We start from the raw sequence: 25,138 nt of genomic DNA on the forward strand, positions 1-25,138 counted from the left end.
GGCAGGGGGGGAGGAAGGGGGTGATTTCACCTCAGATAATGTGCCAATAAGGAGCTGGAGACGATAAAATGTTTGTTGAAACAATTAAGCATCTTCATTGTTCTTCTGGCAATGTTGCCAATATGTTTGCACCTGTAGTGGCCATATTGAGAGGAATTTCAAAACTCTATGGATGATTTATTAAATGATATTGCAATGAATTGAACAAAGTTGGTTTGGTTGAAATTGGACAAATAGCCTAGGAGGAAATTCTAACAAAGCGGAAATCGATGATGTCAGTAGCAAAGTTGTAGAGCATGAGGAGACACATCATATGACACCACGACTGTGACGGTAGGATGTACGGGGTGCAAGATATGGCCATGTGAAAAGTGTAACTTTGACCTGTTGGTGGCTCTGGACGCATCGGCCCGATTGTCCCACAATTTAAGATTTCAATGATTGAGACCAATGTCTATGAATGTGCTGAATTGTGTGAAATGTGACTGGTGGGAACATGGAGATGAAGAAAAAGTGGAATAAAATAAAAACGTAGACTATGTTTTCACCTTCGGTGCTTGACACCTTATTTAATAATAATAATACACATACTAATCAGCCAATGTCTATCACAGAGGACTGTAACATCTGCATATTGGCAAATTACATAAATAACATGTGAAAATATTTTACCTACTGGTTTTTGTTAATTATTTACTTACATTTATATAAATAAAAAGGTTCACATAAAAAAAACAAGTGCATATAGTGAGTTATTTTTGTGCAGAACATACAAAACATACATTTTCAAACATAAATAATACAATTAAAATAACAGTAATAATAGTAAAATAATTTTATATAAAGATAAAATGTTATCAAAGTAATACCACCTGAACTTTTGTGCTAAAGACAGTGCATGCCTTCACTCTGTGAACCATTCCCTGGTGTTGTAGGAGTCATTAATGCAGCATGTTGAGATTGACCAATCAGAGACAAGAATGTTCAAATGTCATACAAAAATACTTACATTATTTTGGTATTGTACATTGTGCAAATACATTTTTGGGATCAAACTCATAAAACGTGAAGTCATTCACTCTCAAGGGAGTTCCTACTGTGCTCAAAATGTAGTAAGCTCCAGAACTGTATGTCTTACTCTGAGGAAGGACTTTTTTAGTCTAGTTAAACTTTCAGTGAAATTCTGAGGAGAGATTTTCAGATAAATATGGACAAGGACAGCACCTTCTTAACTTGGACAACCTGCATCAGAGGCTAAATCTCAACCCCGGTCTCTGTGATCGAGTCTCAACAAAAACAACACGTTGTAAGTTTCCCAAAGCTGGAATTTAAGGCAGGGCTGCCATTCTGAAATGCATTGTTTCCATTGCTCAAGACAGAAAACCTTGAGCCTTGAACAAAGGAACATGGTCATCTGGAATCATCTGGAATCATCTGGAAACGTATGTAGAAAGCCATCACTGAACTAGTCTCCATGTTGGGGTTCCTGGAGCTCCAACCTGGGAACATTCCTCTTTCTATGTAGTACAGCACTCTGCCCACCATCACATCCATGGTGTTTTCAGAGACTTGTTAATGACAAGGGTGTGGCAAACAGTGTTTTTGAGATAATCACCTCCAAAGTTTTGCCCCACACTTCATTCAACTAGCTCCCAGAATGCAAATGTGTTGGCAGACCAAAAGAGCCACATGGATACGTGTCACATGGCCACTTGACAACCTGCTGAATGGGGACTTGACACCCTGCTGAATGGGGCAATCTCTGCATTGTTTTTGTGTTTTGAGGGAATGTTGAACAGCGTCATCGAGACACAATATTTTGTCTTAAAAAAGCTTTTATTTAACAGTAAGAATATATATGTTTTATAAAAGTGGAATTATTTAGGAGTTTAAAAGTGCGGACAACACAACAAAATGTAGAGTCTATCAATAATATTAGTCTTTGTATATCAACCTCGCTGTGTCATTTAATATATAAATGTGCGTATGCCAAATATCTTCAAAGTTCTTGGAGTTATTATGTGGGCTAACCCCAACCCTACCCCAGCTACACCCTGAGAGCCTGCTTGGGGCGTCTTTTCATTTTTTTTCACCCTTGGCTGCATTTGCAGCTAAACTTGAGAATCTTGTCAATTGCTACGTTTTCATAATCCGCATCACCAACCTCATGACGGACTTCATCACGTCATCAACTTCTTCCGTTGTAACAACAATGGGTGTGTCGTTGGTCTCCTGCGGTGGTTCTTGAAAATATTCAGTTTCATCGTCACATTCATGTTGATATCCGCTGTTTATATGTTTTCCAAGTCCGGGATAACGCTGGTATCAGATTCAGCATCGTTCTCGAAAAAATGACTATCATTGTGGAAAATGAAGTCCAGTACATGCTGCTTACACTGATTTGGATCTATTGCATTGGTCAGATTAAGGTCCGCAATATGATTTAGATCTTCTGCCACCTCTGTCTAGAAATCCATAACAACTGGAGATAAAAGTGTTCACAGGCAAGTGAAACCGGATCCTCGTCTTGTTTACGGTCATGACGTCAGCTTGACTTCTTCGTTAGTATATACGGATATATGCCCCCTACACAACAATGAATCCAGATGTGTGCAAAAGTAGTAATATTTAAAGGTTGAACTCTATCAAAACGGTTTCACATTGTGACTTCACATCGCATGGAATATGGAGAAATTTTCTTCACCTGGATTGTCGTTTTAAAGGAAACGATCGATCGCGTTGTTCAGCAATATTCAGCTTCTCAGTAAGGGAACTGTGTTTCCCCATGTTATCTAACAGGAATATTTAACTCCACGGTTTAACATTTATCTACTATTTATAAATCAAACTCGGCCTTGAAAATACACTGAGAGATAAAAATAAAAAAAAAACAGAAAGAAATACGAATCTGGAAAAATCAAATTTTCCTTCTAGAAAGGATTTTTCTACTTATTTTGCTGCTCCTAGCGATTTTAGAAATGTGCGAAAAGTCTGGTTTCTCTACGGTGTCTCACTAATTCACTTTTTTTTTATTATCCCAAACAGCATCACAACCAAGCTATTATATCTAGCGCACCACAACAGTAGGTCTAATGAGAAATAAACTGTATATTATCTTAGATTATATCTACATCGACTTCATATAGATATGTTTAGGTTTAATGCCCTAATGGATGTTTTCAACAATAGTAATGGGGGGTTTGAAGGTTACTAGTCCGTCTAATTTACTGGCTGATGGTGTCTTGATATGTTATCTAATTTAGTGTACTGTAATTTAAGATCTTTTATCTGAAATAATCGAAAATGAAATATCTAATATCTAGTATTGAGCCTTCTTTAATGTAATGTCTTCTAGTTTAATCTCACCTAATCAGATTTCCCATAACTAGCCAAAAAAAAAATCGAAAACACAGATATAACCCAGAGTAAAGGTTTGGGTGTAGTGACCTTCGCTGGAGCTCCTGGTGGTGTTGACCGTCTCGGAACTGCTGCTAAGCTTGGTGGCGGGGTCTCTCTTGGGTTTGGGTGGAGGCTGCTTCCGGGAGCTGCTGTGTGGATCTTCATCAGCTCCTCCAACCGAGTGGAGTGACTGGGATCGGACAGTGAAGCCCGGTCCGCAAGGCCCTGGAAGTCTGTCCTGTGAAGCCGGCATCGTCATGAAACCCATCCGGAAATGTTTCCCGGAGTACGTTCCCGCTGTCGCCATGACAACATCTTCACTGATCCTGCAGGGATTCACACAACAAATACAGTTAGGGCGAGTAATACTATTTGATGCTTATAATCAGGAAGCCGATGGTGGACTTGGACATCAGGCCGTCGTTGGTTTGAAAATGAACGTACAAATCATTTTTAACAAATTGTTTTGAAGCTGGAAGTGTAGCGAGTCTTTAATGGTACGTTCTGCTTCAGTGGGATCTCTCACTCCAAAGTCTCTCACACGGGTTGCCGTCCCTCTGCTCAATCACGAAGCACAATCTGTACAAACTGCCAGAGATGGCATTGTAGATATTAAAATTGTAATTTATTAATACTTTTTGACATAGTTATATATAATTTCACTACATATATGTATGCTTGTAAATATTAAAATTGTAATGTATTATTTGTCTTAACAACCGTGTGAACAGCCTGTATATGAAAACGTGTTTATGACTTAGCTTGGTATGTATGTAATGTGCTGGAATGAACCATTCCCTCACGTAGTGGAGGCAACCAGTTTACTGAAGACTCCAATGAATGGACAATATAAGACTCAATATGGCCGAAGTACTGAACGCCATACTGAGCATCTTCTGCTCCAGTTGTCAGTTTGGTTGCTAGTTGGGCTACTTTATTTTGCTTATTGGTTAAACCAACATTTGATTTGTCTCAGACAATATTACAACCGATTGTTAATAAAAAAACAATCCCAAACATCTTTTGTGAAATAATTGATTAATGAATTTCTCACATTTTCGCACCATTTGTAATTAGAATGAATGTAATTTCCAAACTTCTAAAAATCAAACAATTTGCATGATTCAAACGTCAGTTTTTTAATTGTGTGTATGTTGTCTATCTATGTGTTATACGATGACATTAACACCATTATTTTTAGAGCACTTTTCACTGTTCTACATAGGTACTTAAACTTTTCTTATTTATATCTAAAAGCGTAATGAGAAAAGTATTACTGAATATGAATGCATGCTAAATCCGGCTCATCACAGTCCGCAGAGACACTTACAACCTTCAAAAAACGCCTGAACACTTAATAACTGATACTGTCTTAGCTAGGACTAACTGTTCTGGTTCTCGATGATGTTGACTCGGTTCTAAGTTTTTGTATTGACATATTGCAGTAACAGTATATCAGTACTGATCATATTGTACTCACACATCTTGCTCTTGTGTCTGGTTGAATTTAGAAACTGAGGTCTTTAAATCCCATGTTGATCCATTTAGATGTAGTGACTCGAAAGGAACAAATCACTGAAAGGAGTCATTCTGTCCAGGCCTACTCGGCGTGGTGGGTCTTGTGACCAAGTCGCAGCTCCCCGTTATTACATTCTGTATGATAATAAAAGCTGCTTTTGAGATGAAGTTTGTCATTGTTTGCTTCCAGGGGAACTCGAGGGATTCAATCTCATGAAGTTAGTAATAATGTGAAAAAATAATAAATATGTAATATGTGGTGTTGATATTTAATCAATCAGCACCACATCATTGCGACCTTGAAGCTTTTGAAATGAAGGATTTGTACCATTTAATGGCTTCCTCTTGCCGTCTCTTCTTCTGGTGTTTTTCCTGAATATATGCCCAGTTGGTTTGGTTGCGCACTCGATCGTTCTCCCTGGCAATGTCCGAGGCATTCTGGATCACCAAGCCGTCGTAGGTTCGAAGCCCGGCGTCCTCCACATACTGACAGAACCTTCTGCAGCCCAGTTCGTCAGGACCAACCCGTGAGGTCATGTCTAATCCCAGACTGGAAATAGAGGGAAGGAGAGGGAAGTAAAGAACCCCTTCATCCAAGCTAGACACATTGCTTTCTCATCCCATATCACTTACGCCTTTCAGGAACTTTGGGTTCACTGTGAAATAAGACCCAGTCAGTTTATTGTGAGATGTGTATTTCATAAAGCATGTCCTAAAACAAGCCGTTCAGCTTTGCTATCCTAATATACGTCATTGCAGTAGTGTTAGAACTGCCCCCATCTGAATAAATAGAGCGCGACCGGATCTGCTAGCATCGAAGTTAAGAGTTAATCATGGGAAGTTCTCGAACAAATGAAGTCGTCGGCATCCAAAGCCCACAATGCTTTTCTCCAACACCAGATGGTGCAGGAGACTCAGTTCATCATTAGGTTTAGTTGTAACCCGATTAACGCGAGGACCGAACGACTTATATTCAATTAAACACTTTCACTGCGTTTTACCACATGGGTCCACCTTTGGAATTTCAAGTTGAAATATTTGAACAGTATGGCATTTCCTGTTTTTTAATCATGTTGTGACTTTTCCTCAGTACCGGTACTCCTCACTTAACTTAAATAACTGTTCTCAGTCTCGTTTCCTGAGGCAGTCAGAATTCAATACACTAGCGTTCGCAATGTATACTATATATAAACTATATATACACGATATATACTATATACACTCTATACACTATATACACTATATATAGTACATACACTATATATACTATATACACTAAATACATTATATATATCATATACACCATGTATACACTATACACTATATACAGTATATACTATATACACTATACACTATATGCAGTATATACACTAGATATACTATCTACACTATATACTCTATATATACACTATATAAATAGAGTACTATATGCACTATATATACACTATATAATATCTACACTATATACACAATATACTATATACACTATATACACTATATACCATGTACACTATATACACTGCAAATACTATATACACTATATATACTATATACACTACAAACACTGTATACTATATACACTATATATACACTATAAACACTACAAACACTGTATACTATATACACTATATATATATAATATATACACTATATATACTATATATACTATCTACACTATATACTATATATATTGTATACTATATACAATATATACACTATAAATACTTTATATACTATGTATACTATATACACTGTATACATCTCATAACCGTTAGCTAGCGGTCGCAATTTATCAGTCGCGCTGTCTGTCAGTATTCACTACACTAATGTTCGTAATTCCACACCCCCTTACTGTGAAATAACACTATATAGACTATATGCACTATATATACTATATACACTGTATACATCTCATGCCCATTCTCAGTCTCAGTCTCGCTCCCACAGTCTGTCAGTATTAACTACACTAGCATTCGCAATTGCCACGCCCCATTACTGTAAATAACACTATATACACCATATCGACTATATACACTATATATACTATATATACTATATACACTATATACCTTGCACATTATATATACTATATGTACAATTTATACTTTATACTCTATATATATTCTATATACACTATATATACTATATACACTATATACACTATATATTCTTTATATACTTTATATACTATATACTATATACACTGTATACATCTCATCACTGTTCTAAGTCTCAGTCTCGTTCCCACAGTGTGTAACTATAGATGTGCAGATGGTGTTGACAGATGTACAGACTGTCATACAGATGTGCAGACAGTGTCATACAGACGTGCAGACAGTGTCGTACAGATGGTGTCGTACAGATGTACTGACATTGTCATACAGATGTGCAGACAGTGTCATACAGACGTGCAGAAAGTGCTGTACAGATGGTGTCGTACAGATGTGCAGATGGTGTAGTACAGATGTACTGACATTGTCATACAGATGTGCATACAGTGTCAAACAGATGTGCAGACAGTGTCGTACTGATGCTGTCATACAGATGTGCAGATGGTGTCGTACAGATGTACAGATGATGTCTTACAGACGTGTAGATGGTGCTATTTCGGGCAAATGTTGGTCTCCTGCTGTCAGTTCAGTTGACCTTTACCTGGACACATTCACTTGTTGGGTCATATTGTTTGTTCAGTAGTGTTGGAATGCAGTGGAGATGCAGTGTCGTACAGATGTGCAGACGGTGTCGTACAGATGTGCAGACGCGTCATACAGTGTGCAGACTGCATCGAACAGATGTGCAGACGGTGCCATACAGATACTGTCGTACAGATGTGCACATGGTGTTGTACAGATGTACAGACAGTGTCGTACAGATGGTGTCGTACAGATGTGTAGATGGTGTTGTACAGATTTGCAGACTGTCATACAGATGTGCACACAGTGTCATACACATGTGCAGACAGTGTCGTACAGATAGTGTCGTACAGATGTGCAGATTGTGTCCTACAGATGTACAGACAGTGTCATACAGATGTGCAGACAGTGTCAGACAGACGTGCAGACAGTGTCGTACAGATGGTGTCGTACAGATGTGCAGATGGTGTCGTACAGATGTACAGACATTGTCATACAGATGTGCATACAGTGTCATACAGATGTGCAGACAGTGTCATACAGATGTGCAGACAGTGTCGTACAGATGTGCAGATGGTGTCGTACAGATGTACAGACGATGTCTTACAGACAGATGGTGTTGTACAGATGTGCAGATGGTGTCATACAGATGTACAGACTGTCATACAGATGTGCATACAGTGTCATACACATGTGCAGACAGTGTCGTACAGATGGTGTCGTACAGATGTGTAGATGGTGCTATTTCTGGCAAATGTTGGTCTTCTGCTGTCAGTTCAGTTGATGTTTACCTGGACACGTTCAGGTGTCAGATGTTGGGTCGTGTTGTTTGTTCAGTAGTGTTTGTATTTCTAGGGTTACCACCACCATAACCCCTAACTCTCTATTGGACACACAAAGAATTGCACCACACTTTTGTGTTGCTCCTTATTGAACCGCTTATCTTCCTATGGGGTTAGGGTTAGGATTAGGGTAAGGGGTAGCTTTGGGGTTAAGGTTAGCTTTGCTCCTTTTGGAACCGTTTATATTCTTATGGAATAGACCTTAATCTGAGCCCTAGATCCCTCTAGCACTGCTACTTATTTTACAAGATGTTAGAAAATAACACATAATTGATTAGCCTAATCTTTAAGGTAATCTTTAACATCTGTAAACATTAAAGTAAAAATATAATTTATGAATTATAAGATAACTCATGTATTTATATAATAATGGCGTTTAAATGAATATGCAAACTTGTAAAATTATGTATTTTTGACCAATTTATTGTTGTGTAATTTTTTATTTGAATGTTTATTGTATTGTGTATTTATGTCGATCTTTATTGTGATCCAACTATAAGTATAAGGGAATCTTAACTAACTAACCCTACAAGCTTCTCACTAAACAGCTGATGTTTGACTATCCCTCCATTCTCTCCCTCTCTCCTCATCCCTCCCCCATCCTTCCTATTCTTTCACAGCTGCAAATCTAAAAATGGAACATGAAGCTAGATGAGTGGTAACCTAGCAACAGCAGCATCCTCAAAAGTATGATGTAATGCTGGGATGGAGAGAGGGAGCAGAAGAACACAGGAGGAAGGCAGAGAAAAAGGAAGAATTTCAAGTTATCAATTCTTGTTTGGTTTTGTGTGTGTGTAAATGTATGTTCACATTTACATGTACATATCTACATGCACTTGTACTTGCACATATGTAGTGTATGTGCATGTATATATTTACTTATACTCATACTTGTACACTGTGCATAGACTTGTAGGTATGTATATGTTCTTGTTGCATCAGCTCATCTGGTCTTTTTCACTCAGACTGACCCAGTGCTGGACTCTTACTTTAAAGAAGCTGATCAATAAGATGGATCAATAAGCTGTGTCTATAAACTCATTAATAAACTGCATCAATAAGTTGCATCAATAAACTCATCAATAAACTGATCAATGAGCTCATCTGGATTGTAAAAAGCAGGAATTCAAATAGTTTGGTGATAAAAAAGAAAAAGGTTGATCTGTGCAGCTCGCTCTCTTGTTGCTGAAAAGACGACAAGAAAGAAAGAAGAACATCAAGAAAAACGTGGGACTGCAGCTTAAGAAGCATCCTCAGTATGCTAGGCCCCTGGGCTAGGCTGCTGGGGTAGGCTACCGGGCAAGGTTCCTGGGCTAGGATACTCTGTGAGTATTTTATCTGTACTTGTACGACACAGATAGTAATATTATAACTGTACTTGTTCTACACAGAGAGTGGTATTATAACTGTACTTGTACTACACAGATAGTTGTATTATAGCTGTACTTGTACTATGCAGATAGAAGTATTATAACTGTACTTGTACTACACAGAGAGTAGCATTATAACTGTACTTGAACTATGCAGATAGTAGTATTATAATGTTACATTTAGCAGACGCTTTTATCCAAAGCAACTTACAATTATTCAAGCAACGACGGACGCAGCCATCAGGAGCAATGAGGGGTTAAGTGTCTTGCTCAAGGACACTACAGCATGCTAGCAGGAGGAGCCTGGGATCCAACCAGCAACCTTTACATCACTACACCACCAGCTCTACCTCCTGAGATACCATCCCCTGAGCTACCAGTACCAGTATTACCAGTTTTACTTGTACTTGTACAGAAAGTAGTATTTTAACTATACCACACAGATAGTAGTATTATAACTGTACTTGTACTACGTAGATAGTAGTATTATAGGTGTACGTTTAGTATGCAGATAGTAGTATTATAACTTTACTTGTACTATGCAGATAGTAGCATTATAGCTGTACTTGTCCCAGGTAGATAGTAGTATTATAGCTGTACTTTTACTACATAGATTTTAGTATGATAACTGTACTTGTACCACACAGATAGTAGTATAATAACTGTACTTGTACAACAGAGATCAAAGGATTATAGCTGTACTTGTATTACACAGATAGTAGAGTTCCACGTGTACTTGTACTACAAAGATAGTAGCATTATAACTGTATTTGTACGATGCAGATAGTAGTGTTATAACTGTACTTGTACTACACAGGTAGAAGTATTTTAACTGTACTACACAGATAGTATTATAACTGAACTTGTACTACACAGAGAGTAGTATAATAACTGTACCTGTACTACACAGATGGAAGTATTTTAACTATACTACACAGAGAGTGGTGTTATAACTTTACTTGTCCTACGTAGATTGTAGTTTTATAACTGTACTTGTACTACGCAGAAAATAGTATTATATCCGTGCTTTTACTACGCAGATATTAGAATTATAACTGTACTTGTACCACGCAGATATTAGAATTATAACTGTACCTGTACCACGCAGATAATAGTATTATAACTGTACTTGTACTATGCAGAAAGTAATATTATAACTGCACTTGTACGACACAGATGGTAGAATTATAGCTGTACTTGTACTACACAGATTGAAGTATTGAAGTATTAAACTGTACTACGCAGAAGCTAGTATTATAGCTGTACTTTCACTCCGCAGATATTAGTATTGTAACTGTACTTGTACCACGCAGATAGTAGTATTATATCTGTACTTCTACTACGCAGAAAATTGTATTATAATTGTACTTGTACTACACAGATAGTAGTATTATAATTGTACTTATACTACACAGATAGTAGTATTATAACTGTACCTGTACTACACAGATAGAAGTATTTTAACTATACTACACAGATAGTAGTGTTATAACTGTACTTGTCCTACGTAGATTGTAGTTTTATAGCTATACTTTTACTACGCAGATTTTAGTATTATAACCGTACTTGTACTACGCAGAAAAAAGAATTATATCCGTGCTTTTACTACGCAGATATTAGTTTTTTAACTGTACTTGTACCACGCAGATAATAGTATTATAACTGTACTTTTACTATGCAGAAAGTAATATTATGACTGTACTTGTACTACACAGATAGTATTATTATAACTGCACTTGTACTACGCAGATGGTAGATTAATACCTGTACTTGTACTAAATAGATTGAAGTATTTTAACTGTACTACGCAGAAGCTAGCATTATAACTGCTCTTTTAATCTGCAGATATTAGTATTATAACTGTACTTGTGCGACGCAGATAGTCGAATTATAACTGTACTTGTACTACGCAGATAGTAGTATTATAACTATACTTATACAACGCAGAGAGTTGTATTATAACTGTGCTTGTTCGGCACTGATAGTAGTCTTGTAACTGTACTCGAACTAAAAAGATGCTAGAATTATAACTGTACTTGCACTACACAGAGAGTAGTCATATAACTGTACTTGTACTATGCAGATAGTAGTGTTATACCTGTACTTGTACTACACAGATAGAAGTATTTCAACTGTACTTCACAGATATTAGTATTATAACTGTACTTGTACCACGCAGAGAGTAGTCATATAACTGTACTTGTACTATGCAGATAGTAGTGTTATACCTGTACTTGTACTACACAGATAGAAGTATTTTAACTGTACTTCACAGATATTAGTATTATAACTGTACTTGTACCACGCAGATAGTAGTAATATAACCGTGCTTGTACTATGTAGATAGAAGTATATAAACTGTACTTGTACTTTGCAGATTTTAGTATTATAACTGTACTTGTACTACACAGAAAGTTGTATTACAACTGTACTTGTACTAAGCGATTGTAGCATTATCGCTGTACATTTAGTACACTGATATTAGTATGATAACTGCACTTGTACTACGCAGATAGTAGTATTATAACTGTACTTGAACTACGCAGATAGTAGTCTAGTAGCTGTACTTGTACTACACAGACAGTAGTATTCCACGTGTACTTGTACTACACAGATTTAAATATTTTAACTATACTCCACAGATAGCAGTATCATACCTGTACTTGTGCTACACGGATAGTAGTATTTTAACTGCAGTTGTACTACACATATAGTAGCGTGATAATGTACTTGTGTCAGGGTTCGCCCGGGTCCTACCAGCATCAGCCACTAGATGCCGCCAGTACTGCCTTTTCAAGGTTGCTCTGCTTCACCTATTTCTGTTCCTGATTACCCTGCCTCATTAGATGATATGTTTCACCTGTGTCTTGTTTGGTCGTCCCTATTTAGACCCTGTCGTTTGTGTCCTCGGGCGCTCAGTCTTGAGTTTGTCTAACCTCATGACAACGCTCTTGTCCCAAGCTCCCGAGACTTCTTATTTGTTTTTGCCCAGTTTTGTACTTGTTTTGAGTAAAACCTCTATTTTTGCCACCTCGCCTCTGCCTTGTTCTCTGCACCTGGGTTCACTCAGCACACCTCCTAACAGCAAGACTGAGCGGCAACATGGACCCAGCAGAGAGCCAGCCTCCAGAGGTGGAAAGCCTGCGGGTGGCCTTGACGCACCAGGGGGCTGCGATTGGCCGACACGAGCGGGTTCTCCAACAGGTCCTGGAAAACCTGCAGTCGCTCGCCCAGGCCGTCCAACAGAGCCAGGCACCGGCTCCACCTATGGGCCCTGCGCCAGCGCTGCCTCCCATGGACCCGCGTCCTCCAGAGCACCGCGAACCACGACTGCCGGCGCCAGAGAGGTACGACGGTAACCCAGGGGGCTGTCGTGGCTTTCTGACACAATGCTCCCTGGCTTTCGAGCTCCAGCCGTCACAGTTCCCCACCCAGCGCTCACAGGTGGCATACGTGGTCACGCTACTCACCGGCAAAGCACTCTCCTGGGCCACAGCCATCTGGAATCGGCAAACCCCGGCCTGCTCCAGCTACCAGGCTTTTGCCGGGGAGATGCGCCGAGTGTTCGACCACTCAGTCAGTGGGAGGGAGGCGTCGACACGGCTACTCCGGCTCCGCCAGGGGGGACAGAGCGTGGCGGACTACGCCATCGCATTCCGCACCCTCGCCGTGGCGTCTGGATGGAACAGCGAGGCACTCATCGCGGCCTTCCAGGGGGGCCTCAATGAGGGGGTCAAGGACGAGCTGGCATCCCGGGAGGCGCAGGAGGACCTGGACACGCTCATCGATGCAGCGATTCGGGTGGACAACCGCCTCCGGGAGAGACAAAGGGAACGCGATTTCCCCGCTTCACCAACACCAGCGCGCAGAGCGGCTCTGGGGACGAGGCCTCCCGAGCATCTCCTGGCTATCCCGAGCTCGCCTCCAGCATCAAGGGAGGAGCCGATGCAAGTAGGCAGCACACGGCTCTCTCGGTCCGAACGTGACCGGCGGATGAGAGAGCACTGCTGCCTGTACTGTGGGATCCCGGGGCATTTCCGTTCTTCCTGCCCTGAGCTCTCGGGAAAAGCCAACTCTCGTCCAGGGTAGGGAGAACTGCGACGAGGCCAACCTTCTCTCCCGAGCTCGAGGCGACCAGGGTCCTGCTGGCTGCCTCCCTCGCCTGGGGAGATCAACATCACTCCCTCCAAGCTATGGTGGATTCCGGCGCTGCAGGAAGCTTCCTGGATGTAGGGCTAGCAAAGGCCCTAAAGCTCCCTCTGGCACCTCTAGAGCATCCTCTCACGGCGACAGCCCTGGATGGAAGACCACTGGGGTCCGGTAGCGTGTGCCATCGGACCGCCCCCCTTTGGCTGTCACTGGAGGGAAAACATTCAGAGGTAATCCAGCTCCACCTCATCCACTCCCCTGAGTTTCCACTGGTCCTGGGCTACCCATGGCTAGCCCGTCACAACCCACATCTGGACTGGGCCTCCGGGTGTCTCACCGAATGGGGCCCTGCCTGCCACACCACTTGTCTTCGTTCTAGTCCGTCTTCTCACCCTCTCGAGTCTCCAGTCCGTGTCCAAGCTCGGGCCCCTTCCCAAGCCCCTGCCCGTCACAACCCACATCTGGACTGGGCCTCCGGGTGTCTCACCGAATGGGGCCCTGCCTGCCACACCACTTGTCTTCGTTCTAGTCCGTCTTCTCACCCTCTCGAGTCTCCTGTCCGTGTCCTGGCTCCAGTCCGTATTCAAGGTCCCATCCATCCCGAGTTTTCACGAGTGCCCCACGAGTATGCCGATCTGAGGGAGGTCTTCAGCAAGAGACGGGCCACCACGCTTCCTCCCCATCGGTCCTATGACTGCGCCATCGACCTTCTGCCTGGCACCTGCCCTCCTCGAGGACGTCTCTTCTCTCTCTCTGCCCCTGAGACTACAGCCATGGAGGAGTACATCCGGGGGGCGCTCACCTCAGGTTTCATCCGCCCTTCTACCTCCCCGGCGGGCGCAGGGTTTTTCTTCGTGGGTAAGAAGGATGGCGGCCTGCGTCCCTGCATTGATTACCGTGGTCTGAACAAGATCACGGTCAAGAATCGCTACCCCCTTCCTCTCATGTCCACATCTTTCGAGCAACTGCAAGGCGCCACCATCTTCACCAAACTCGATCTTCGAAACGCATACAATCTCGTCCGCGTCCGCGAGGGGGATGAGTGGAAGACCGCCTTCAACACACCTACCGGCCATTATGAATACATGGTCATGCCTTTTGGATTGGCCAATGCTCCCGCTGTCTTCCAGGCCTTTGTAAACGACGTCCTCCGTGAGTTTCTCAATCGCTCCGTGTTCGTCTACATCGATGACATCCTCATCTTCTCCAGGACCCTTCCCGAACACATACAGCATGTGAGACAGGTCCTTCACCGCCTGCTCGCCAATGGCCTCTATGTGAAGCTGGAGAAGAGTGAGTTCCACGCCACCACCGTTCAGTTCCTGGGGTTCGTCATCACCGAGGGTCACGTCCAGATGGATCCTGCCAAGACCGAGGCCGTCCGGGACTGGCCACCACCCACCTCGGTCAAACAGGTGCAGTGCTTCCTCGGGTTTGCCAATTTTTACAGGCGATTCATTCGGGGTTTTAGCACGGTGGCAGCTCCCCTCACCGCCCTCACTAGGACATCCACAGCCCGCTTCGCCTGGACTGCGGAGGCTGAGGGGGCGTTCAGGGCTCTCAAGATGCGGTTCACCGCTGCCCCTGTCCTGGCCACACCAGAGCCTACCCTACCCTTCGTGGTGGAGGTGGATGCTTCCAATGTGGGAGTGGGGGCCGTTTTGTCCCAAAGGACTCACGACAGGAAGCTCCATCCATGTGCTTTCTTCTCCCGTCGCCTCACCCCAGCGGAACGGAACTATGACATAGGGAACCGGGAGCTACTGGCAGTCAAACTGGCGTTGGAGGAGTGGCGGCACTGGCTGGAGGGGGCCTAACACCCATTTGTCGTCTGGACCGACCACAAGAACCTGACATACATTCAGGAGGCCAAACGCCTCAACTCCCGTCAAGCCCGATGGGCCTTGTTCTTCAATCGGTTCAACTTCATCCTGTCGTATCGTCCCGGGTCCAAGAACCTCAAGCCCGATGCTCTCTCCAGACAGTTTGACCCTCCTGAGCTGGTTGAACTCCCCGAGCCCATTCTCCAGAGCTCCTGCATCTTGGCTCCGGTCCGCTGGGGAATCGAGACGCAGGTCCGGCAGGCCCAAAGGAGGGAGGCGGATCCCGGCAACGGGCCCCCGGGTCACCTGTTTGTCCCGAAGGCTGTCCGATCACAAGTCCTGCAATGGGGGCATTCATCCCGCCTCACTGGCCACCCGGGGATCTCCAGGACCCTCGAGTTCCTCCGCAGGCGTTTCTGGTGGCCTACCATGGAGCAGGACGTCCGGTCCTTCGTCGCTGCCTGCACCATCTGCACCCAGAACAAGAACCCCCGGTCACGTCCCATGGGGCTGCTGCATCCCCTTCCCATCCCCAGTCGGCCCTGGTCACACCTCTCAGTGGACTTCATCACCGGCCTTCCACCGTCTCGGGGCCACACTGTCATCTTTGTCGTTGTAGACCGGTTCTCCAAGGCTTGCCGTTTTATTCCTCTGCCCAAGCTCCCCTCAGCTCTGGAGACTGCTGAGCTCATGGTGCAGCACGTTTTCAGGGTGTTCGGCCTGCCCCTGGACGTGGTGTCAGACCGCGGTCCGCAGTTTGCATCCCGGTTCTGGAAAGCATTCCACCAGCTCCTCGGCGCCTCCGTCAGCCTGTCCTCCGGTTTCCACCCGCAATCCAATGGCCAGACTGAGCGGGTCAACCAGGACCTGGAGACAACACTGAGGTGCCTCGTGTCCTCCAACCCTGCCTCCTGGAGCGACCATCTAGTGTGGGCGGAATACGCTCACAACACTCTGCGCTGCTCTTCCACTGGCATGTCCCCGTTTGAGTGCCAGTTTGGGTACGTACCTCCTCTGTTTCAGGAGCAGGAGGCGGAGGTGGGAGTGCCGTCAGCCCAGCGGTTCGTCCAGCGGTGCCGACGGACCTGGCAGAGGGCTCGTCAGGCCCTGCTGAGGACATCCCGGCAGCAGCAGATCCAGGCCAACCGACGGCGCAGACCAGCGCCTATGCTCCGTCCGGGCCAGAGGGTCTGGCTGTCCACCAGGGACCTTCCATTACGGGTGGAATCACGCAAGCTCGCGCCACGGTATGTTGGGCCCTTCAAGATCGTGCGGCGGGTCAATCCTGCCGCATACCGTCTTCTGCTCCCCAGGTCGATGAGGATAAACCCCACCTTCCACGTCTCGCGGCTCCGACCGGTGGTCACCAGCACCTTGGCCTCGCATCATCGACGATCAGCCCGCCTACACGGTCCGCCGGCTCCTGGACTCCCGCTGGGTCCGCAGGGCCCTGCAATACCTGGTGGACTGGGAGGGTTACGGGCCGGAGGAGCGCTCCTGGGTTCCGGCCCGGGATATCCTGGACCCCTCTCTGATCCAGGATTTCCGCCGTCGCCACCCGACACTCCCTGGAGGAACGTCGGGAGCCGTTCCTAGACGGGGGGGTCCTGTCAGGGTTCGCCCAGGTCCTACCAGCATCAGCCACTAGATGCCGCCAGTACTGCCTTTTCAAGGTTGCTCTGCTTCACCTATTTCTGTTCCTGATTACCCTGCCTCATTAGATGATATGTTTCACCTGTGTCTTGTTTGGTCTTCCCTATTTAGACCCTGTCGTTTGTGTCCTCGGGCGCTCAGTCTTGAGTTTGTCTAACCTCATGACAACGCTCTTGTCCCAAGCTCCCGAGACTTCTTATTTGTTTTTGCCCAGTTTTTTGTACTTGTTTGGAGTAAACCTCTATTTTTGCCACCTCGCCTCTGCCTTGTTCTCTGCACCTGGGTTCACTCAGCACACCTCCTAACAACTTGTCCTAGGTAGACACTGTAGAAGTTTTATAGCTGTACTTTTATGATGCAGATATAGCTATTATAACTGTACTTGTACCACACAGATAGTAGCATTATAACTGTACTTGTACTACACAGAAAGTAGTAATATAACTGTACTTGTGCAACACATATAGTATTGTAACTGTACTTGTACAACACAGATAGTAGTATTACAACTGTACTTGTACTTCGCAGATAGTAGTATTATAACTGTACTTGTACTACACAGATAGTAGTATTGCAATTGTATTTGTACTACAAAGATGCTAGTATTATAACTGTACTTGTACTACACAGATAGACATTTTTACTGTACTTGTCCTACATAGATAGTAGTTTTATAGCTGTGGTTTTACTACGCAGATAATAGTATCATAACTGTATTTGTATTACGCAGAAAATACTATCATAGCTGTTCTTTTACTACGCAGATATTAGTATTATAACTGTACTTGTACCACGCAGATAGAAGTATTTTAACTATACTAACAGTTGTAGTGTTATAACTGTACCTGTCCTACGTAAATAGTAGTTTTATAGCTGTACTTGTACTACGCAGATATTTCTATTATATCTGTACTTGTACTACGCAGATAATAGTATTATAGCTGTTCTTTTACTACGCAGATATTAGAATTATAACTGTACTTGTACCATGCAGATAACAGTATTATATCTGTTCTTGTACTACGCAGATATTAGAATTATAACTGTACTTGTACTCCACAGATAGTAGTATTACAACTGTACTTGTACTACACAGATAGAAGTATTTTAACAAAACTACACAGATAGTAGTAATATAACTGTACTTGTACTACACAGATAGTATGATAATTGTACTTGCACAACAGAGATAGTAGTATTTTTACTGTACTTGTACTATTCAGATTGTAGTGTAATAACTGTACTTGTACTACACAGGTAGAAGTATTTTAACTGTATTACACAGATATTAGTATTATAACTGTACTTTTACTGCGCAGATAGTAGTATTATAACTGTACATGTACTATGCAGATAGAAGTATATCAACTGTACTTGTACTACGCAGATTGTAATTTTATAACTGTGCTTCTACTACATAGATAGTAGTATTATAACTTTACTTGTACTACACAGATAGTAGAACTATAACTGCACTTGTACAACGCAGATAGTAGTATTATAATTGTACTTGTAGCATGCAGATAGTACTATTTTAGCTGTTCTTGTACTACACAGTTAGTAGAATTATAACTGTACTTGTACAATGCAGATAGTAGTATTATAACTGTACATGTACTATCCAGATCATGGTATTATAACTGTAATTGTACTACACAGATAGTAGCATTATTACTGAACTTGAACCACGCAGATAGTCGTATAGTACCTGTACTTGTACTACACAGATAGTAGTATAACAATTGTACTTGTACTATACAGATATATGTATTTTAACTATACTACACAGATAGTAGTGTTTTAACTGTACTTGTCCTACGTAGATCGTAGTTTTATAGCTGTACTTTTACTACGCAGATATTAGTATTTTAACTGTACTTGTACCACACAGATAGTAGTATTATATCTGTACTCCTATGACACAGATAGTAATATTATAACTGTACTTGTACTATGTAGAGAGTAGTATTATAGATATATGTTTAGTATGCAGATAGTAGTATTATAACTGTACTTGTTCAACGCAGATTGTAGCATTATAGCTGTACTTGTCCCAGGTTGATAGTATTATTATAGCTGTACTTTACTACATAGATTTAAGTATGATAAATGTACTTGTACCACGCAGATAGTAGTATAATAACTGTGCTTGTACGGCACTGATAGTAGTCTTATAACTGTACTCGAACTACAAAGATGCTAGAATTATAACTGTACTTGCACTACACAGATAGTAGTCATATAACTCTACTTGTGATATGCAGATAGTAGTGTTATACCTAGACTTATACTACACAGATAGAAGTATTTTGACTATACTTCACAGATATTAGTATTATAACTGTACTTCTACCACACAGATAGTAGTACCATAACAGTGCTTGTACTATGTAGATAGAAGTATATAAACTGTACTTGTACTTTGCAGATTGTAGTATTATAACTGTGCTTCTACTACATAGATAGTTGTATTTTAACTGTACTTGTACTACACAGATTGAAGTATTTTTACTATACTACACAGATAGTAGTGTTATAACTGTGCTTGTCCTACATAGATTGTAGTTTTATAGCTGTACTTTTAGTAAGCAGATATTACTTTTATAACTGTACTTGTACTACGCAGAAAAAAGTATTTTATCTGTGCTTTTACCACGCAGATATTAGTTTTATAACTGTACTTGTACCACGCAGATAATAGTATTATAACTGTACTTTTACTATGCAGAAAGTAATATTATAACTGTATTCGTACTACACAGATAGCAGTATTATAACTGCACTTGTACTACACAGATGGTAGAATAATACATGTACTTGTACTACATAGATTGAAGTATTGTAACTGTACTACGCAGAAGCTAGCATTATAGCTGTTCTTTTACTCCGCAGATATTAGTATTATAACTGTACTTGTGCACGCAGATAGTCAGATTATAACAGACTACACAGATTTAAGTATTTTAACTATACTCCACAGATAGTAGTATTATAACTGCAGTTGTACTACACATATAGTACCTTGATAACGTACTTGTCCTACGTAGACACTGTAGAAGTTTTATAGCTGTACTTTTATGATGCAGAAATAGGTATTTTAACTGTACTTGTACCACGAAGATAGTAGTATTATAACTGTAGTTGTACTACACGGAAAGTAGTAATATAACTGTACTTGTGCAACACAGATAGTATTATAACTGTACTTGTACTACGCAGAAAAAAGTATTTTATCTGTGCTTTTACCACGCAGATATTAGTTTTATAACTGTACTTGTACCACGCAGATAATAGTATTATAACTGTACTTTTACTATGCAGAAAGTAATATTATAACTGTATTCGTACTACACAGATAGCAGTATTATAACTGCACTTGTACTACACAGATGGTAGAATAATACATGTACTTGTACTACATAGATTGAAGTATTGTAACTGTACTACGCAGAAGCTAGCATTATAGCTGTTCTTTTACTCCGCAGATATTAGTATTATAACTGTACTTGTGCACGCAGATAGTCAGATTATAACAGACTACACAGATTTAAGTATTTTAACTATACTCCACAGATAGTAGTATTATAACTGCAGTTGTACTACACATATAGTACCTTGATAACGTACTTGTCCTACGTAGACACTGTAGAAGTTTTATAGCTGTACTTTTATGATGCAGAAATAGGTATTTTAACTGTACTTGTACCACGAAGATAGTAGTATTATAACTGTAGTTGTACTACACGGAAAGTAGTAATATAACTGTACTTGTGCAACACAGATAGTATTATAACTGTACTTGTACTACGCAGAAAAAAGTATTTTATCTGTGCTTTTACCACGCAGATATTAGTTTTATAACTGTACTTGTACCACGCAGATAATAGTATTATAACTGTACTTTTACTATGCAGAAAGTAATATTATAACTGTATTCGTACTACACAGATAGCAGTATTATAACTGCACTTGTACTACACAGATGGTAGAATAATACATGTACTTGTACTACATAGATTGAAGTATTGTAACTGTACTACGCAGAAGCTAGCATTATAGCTGTTCTTTTACTCCGCAGATATTAGTATTATAACTGTACTTGTGCACGCAGATAGTCAGATTATAACAGACTACACAGATTTAAGTATTTTAACTATACTCCACAGATAGTAGTATTATAACTGCAGTTGTACTACACATATAGTACCTTGATAACGTACTTGTCCTACGTAGACACTGTAGAAGTTTTATAGCTGTACTTTTATGATGCAGAAATAGGTATTTTAACTGTACTTGTACCACGAAGATAGTAGTATTATAACTGTAGTTGTACTACACGGAAAGTAGTAATATAACTGTACTTGTGCAACACAGATAGTATTATAACTGTACTTGTACTACACAGATAGTAGTATTGCAATTGTATTTGTACTACAAAGATGCTAGTATTATAACTGTACTTGTACTACACAGAGAGTAGTCATATAACTGTACTTGTACTAAACAGATACATATATAGACATATTTTTACGGTACTTGTCCTGCGTAGATAGTAGTTTTATAGCTGTGGTTTTACTACGCAGATAATAGTATCATAACTGTACTTGTCCTTCGTAGATAGTATTTTTATACCTGTACTTGTACTACGCAGATATTTGTATTATATCTGTACTTGTACTATGCAGATAATAGTATTATAGCTGTACTTTTACTGCACAGATATTAGTATTATAGCTGTACTTTTACTACGCATCATCGTCATCATCAGGTCTCTTGCTCGGCGACGGGGGCGACACCATGTGTAGAGCCAATCGGTTTCACCAATCTTCTCCATTTGGGTGGGTCCAGTGCTAGGGACTCGGCTTCAACAAGCGACAGGTCCATTTGGTGTAGGTCCCTAGTGACGGCATCAATCCATCGGGTGCGGGGGGCACCGCGGGGGCGTTTCCAGCCGGCAGCTTTAGGTTGGAAGTGGAGGATAGAGTGAGTAGGGTGATCCGAGGGGAGCCTTTTGACATGGCCATACCAGCGCATCCGACGCTGTGCTGCCAGGTGGGACGCAGGGGGCTGTTGGGTGCGTTCCCGCAGCATGATGTTGGAAACCCTATCTTGCCATTTTATCCCCTCTATTGAGCACAGTGCTCTGGTGTCAACGCCATCGATTCTGGCAGCCAGGGTCTTGTTGAGAGGCCAGGTTTCTGCTCCGTAGAGGAGGATGGAGAGGACTAAGGTGTTATAAATCCTTAGTTTGGTCCCTCTTGATATGGAGTGGTGTCTCCACAGCGGCTTCTAAAGTGTTTTCATGGCACTGGCGCCAGGGCCCGTCTCTGGTTTATTTCTGGTGAAATGTTGCCATCTTTGGTGATGATGGACCCAAGGTAGGTGAAGGAGGTCACAAACTCAACCTCCTCTCCACTGATATGCAGCGGGGGGGGGGCGGCACCTCCAATGTGCATTAATTTTGTTTTGGGCCAGCTGACCTTCAGACCCAGTTTGTTGGCTTCCTCTTGGTAGGTTTCCAAGGCTTCTTTTAGCTGGTCAAGAGTGGAGCAGAATAGTGTGGTGTCGTCCACGTATTCCAGATCTGTGAGGGTGTAACTGCCTAGTTTAACCCCAGGAATACGTGCACATATCCGTTCCATCAGGTGGTCGATGATGCAGTTAAAAAGGTCGGGTTCAGCTACGCATCGCTGCCTCACTCCGCTGGTGATTGGGAACCAGGTAGAGCTTGTGCCATTGACACGCACACAGCTTTCAGCATCGCTGTAGAGCTTTTGGAAGAGAGAGGTAATCTTTCTTGGAGCTCCAAGGATGGTGAGGATCTTCCAGAGGGAGGAGTGGTCCACGGTGTCCAAAGCTGCCTTAAGATCAAGAAAGGCAATGTAGAGATGTCTGATTTAGCGAAACTCGTGTACCTTCTCAATGATGAGGCGGAGGGCAGAGATCTGGTCCGTTGTGGAGCGGTTTGGCATGAAGCCTGCCTGGGGCATCTTTCGCTTCTAATGGCCGGAAGGGCCCGGGTGAGAAGTATGCAGGTGAAGATCTTGCCTGGGATGGACAGGAGTGTGATGCCTCTGTGGTTGCTGCAGACCATTTTATCACTCTCATGTTTCCAGAAGGGGAGGATGATACCCGTGGTGCAGTCTTCCGGGGGGTGCTCAGTTATCCAGACATGATTGATGATTTCGGTGAGCCAGTCAATGGTGTTGTCACCGCCCAATTTCATCATTTCAGCTGTGATGTAGCAGATACCAGGGGCTCTGTCATTTCACAGTTTGGTCAGAGCTTGCATGACCTCTACTTTTGTGACGGGGTCAATGCTGCAGTTATCATTTGCGCTGGCATTTTTAGATGAAATGGTGAGAGTGGGGTTGGTTTGGGGTGCGGGGTGATGCAGAAGGTTACTGAAGTGTTCCTTCCAGCGGCTGATGCATTCATCCTCAGAGTTCAATATGATACCCTGTGCGTCCTTTACCTGGACTGCCTTCTGTTGGGGGCCTGATTTCACTCGCCTCAGGGTTCGATACACTTGGGAGAAGTTGTTATTTTGGGCCGCAGACTCCAGGCATTCTGCTTCTCCTTGCCAGAATCTCTCCCTGTCTTCTTGTATCGCGGTGTTGCATACGCGATTTAGGTGACGGTATTCAGTCATGTCGCCTCTAAGACGTGCTGCTCTACGGAGCTCTATGATTACTCGCGTTGTTGGTGTTATCCAGGGGCACCTAGGTGTATGGTGAGGGCGTCGGATGGAGTCAGCAGCTGCCCGGTTAATTGTGGACACAAAAAGGTTCCAGTTAGTGAGTTCTTCTTTGGCCAGGGCATTATACCGGTTGGAGATCTCAGTCGAGGTGGTGCCTGTGATGATGGAACAGCCTTTAACTTCAGTCTCAACTGCGCAACCAATAATCGGTGGTCCGTGTTGCCTAGCTGGGCTCCACGATACACACGGCAGTTGGTAACACTGGATTTCCAGCGACTGGAGATGATGATGTGATCTAAGGCCTTGCAGGTTTTGCCATCATTGCTATACCGTGTCCATTTGTGTATGTTCTTCCTGGGGAACCACGTGTCTACAATAGATAGTGCCCCAGCACAGCATAGATGCTGGAGGCGGTCACCGTTGTTGTTGCTGACGGGATCTGGAGATTCTGGGCCAATGATGTTTTTGGTCTGCGAGTCCCGAGAAGCAGAGGAGACGGTGGCGTTGAAGTCTGCTAGCACAATAGTGATGTCATGAGGGGGTATCTGCTGGATGGCCAGATGTAGTTGATCAAAGAAAGTGTTCTTTGCCTGGTCGTCTGCGACCTCTGTTGGTGCATAGGCAACAATAACTGTTAACTTGCCGTGTTGGTGCTGGAAACGGGCGGTTAGCAGCCGTTCGCTGACTGGGGTCCATCCTATAAGGGATTACCTAACATGGCATGGCATTGCTAGGGCGACACCATATAGCCCTCTGTTATCATTTGAGCCGCTCCAGATGTAGCTGTGGTCTCCCTCTTTCTTCTCACCGCTATCGCGCCAGCGTGATTCGCAGAGTCCCACGATGGAGATGTTGTAACGAGACAGTTCACGAGACAAAAGAGTAGCGTGTCCTGCGCGTCAAAGTGTTTGCACGTTCCATGTGGCAACACGGAAGGGATATCGGAGATTGATTGTTCGTGAGTCAGGGGCGTGCAAGGGTCGATACCAAGGGTCAGTCCGGCTATTTCTGATTGGTTTCGTAACAAGGAGAGGTTCTCTGGAGTAGGTTG

General features: G+C 42.7%; 1 protein-coding gene across 1 annotated transcript in view; it reads right to left on the bottom strand.

Moving 5' to 3' along the window:
• The window catches only part of nyap2a (neuronal tyrosine-phosphorylated phosphoinositide-3-kinase adaptor 2a), a gene marked incomplete at both ends in the record, with an annotated part of 36,598 nt that extends 13,221 nt beyond the window's left edge, over positions 1 to 23,377 (bottom strand). Inside the window, 5 exons of the mRNA XM_080007272.1 lie at positions 3,412 to 3,725; positions 5,246 to 5,467; positions 7,788 to 7,834; positions 22,868 to 22,921; positions 23,303 to 23,377. Coding sequence (XP_079863398.1) covers positions 3,412 to 3,725; positions 5,246 to 5,467; positions 7,788 to 7,834; positions 22,868 to 22,921; positions 23,303 to 23,377 — 712 coding nt within the window. The remainder of the gene's footprint in view (positions 1 to 3,411; positions 3,726 to 5,245; positions 5,468 to 7,787; positions 7,835 to 22,867; positions 22,922 to 23,302) is intronic.
• Positions 23,378 to 25,138: the final 1,761 nt, after the last annotated feature.

Source organism: Zeus faber (genome assembly GCF_960531495.2).
Source record: "Zeus faber genome assembly, chromosome: 9".
In the NCBI taxonomy this organism is placed as follows: Eukaryota; Metazoa; Chordata; class Actinopteri; order Zeiformes; family Zeidae; genus Zeus; species Zeus faber.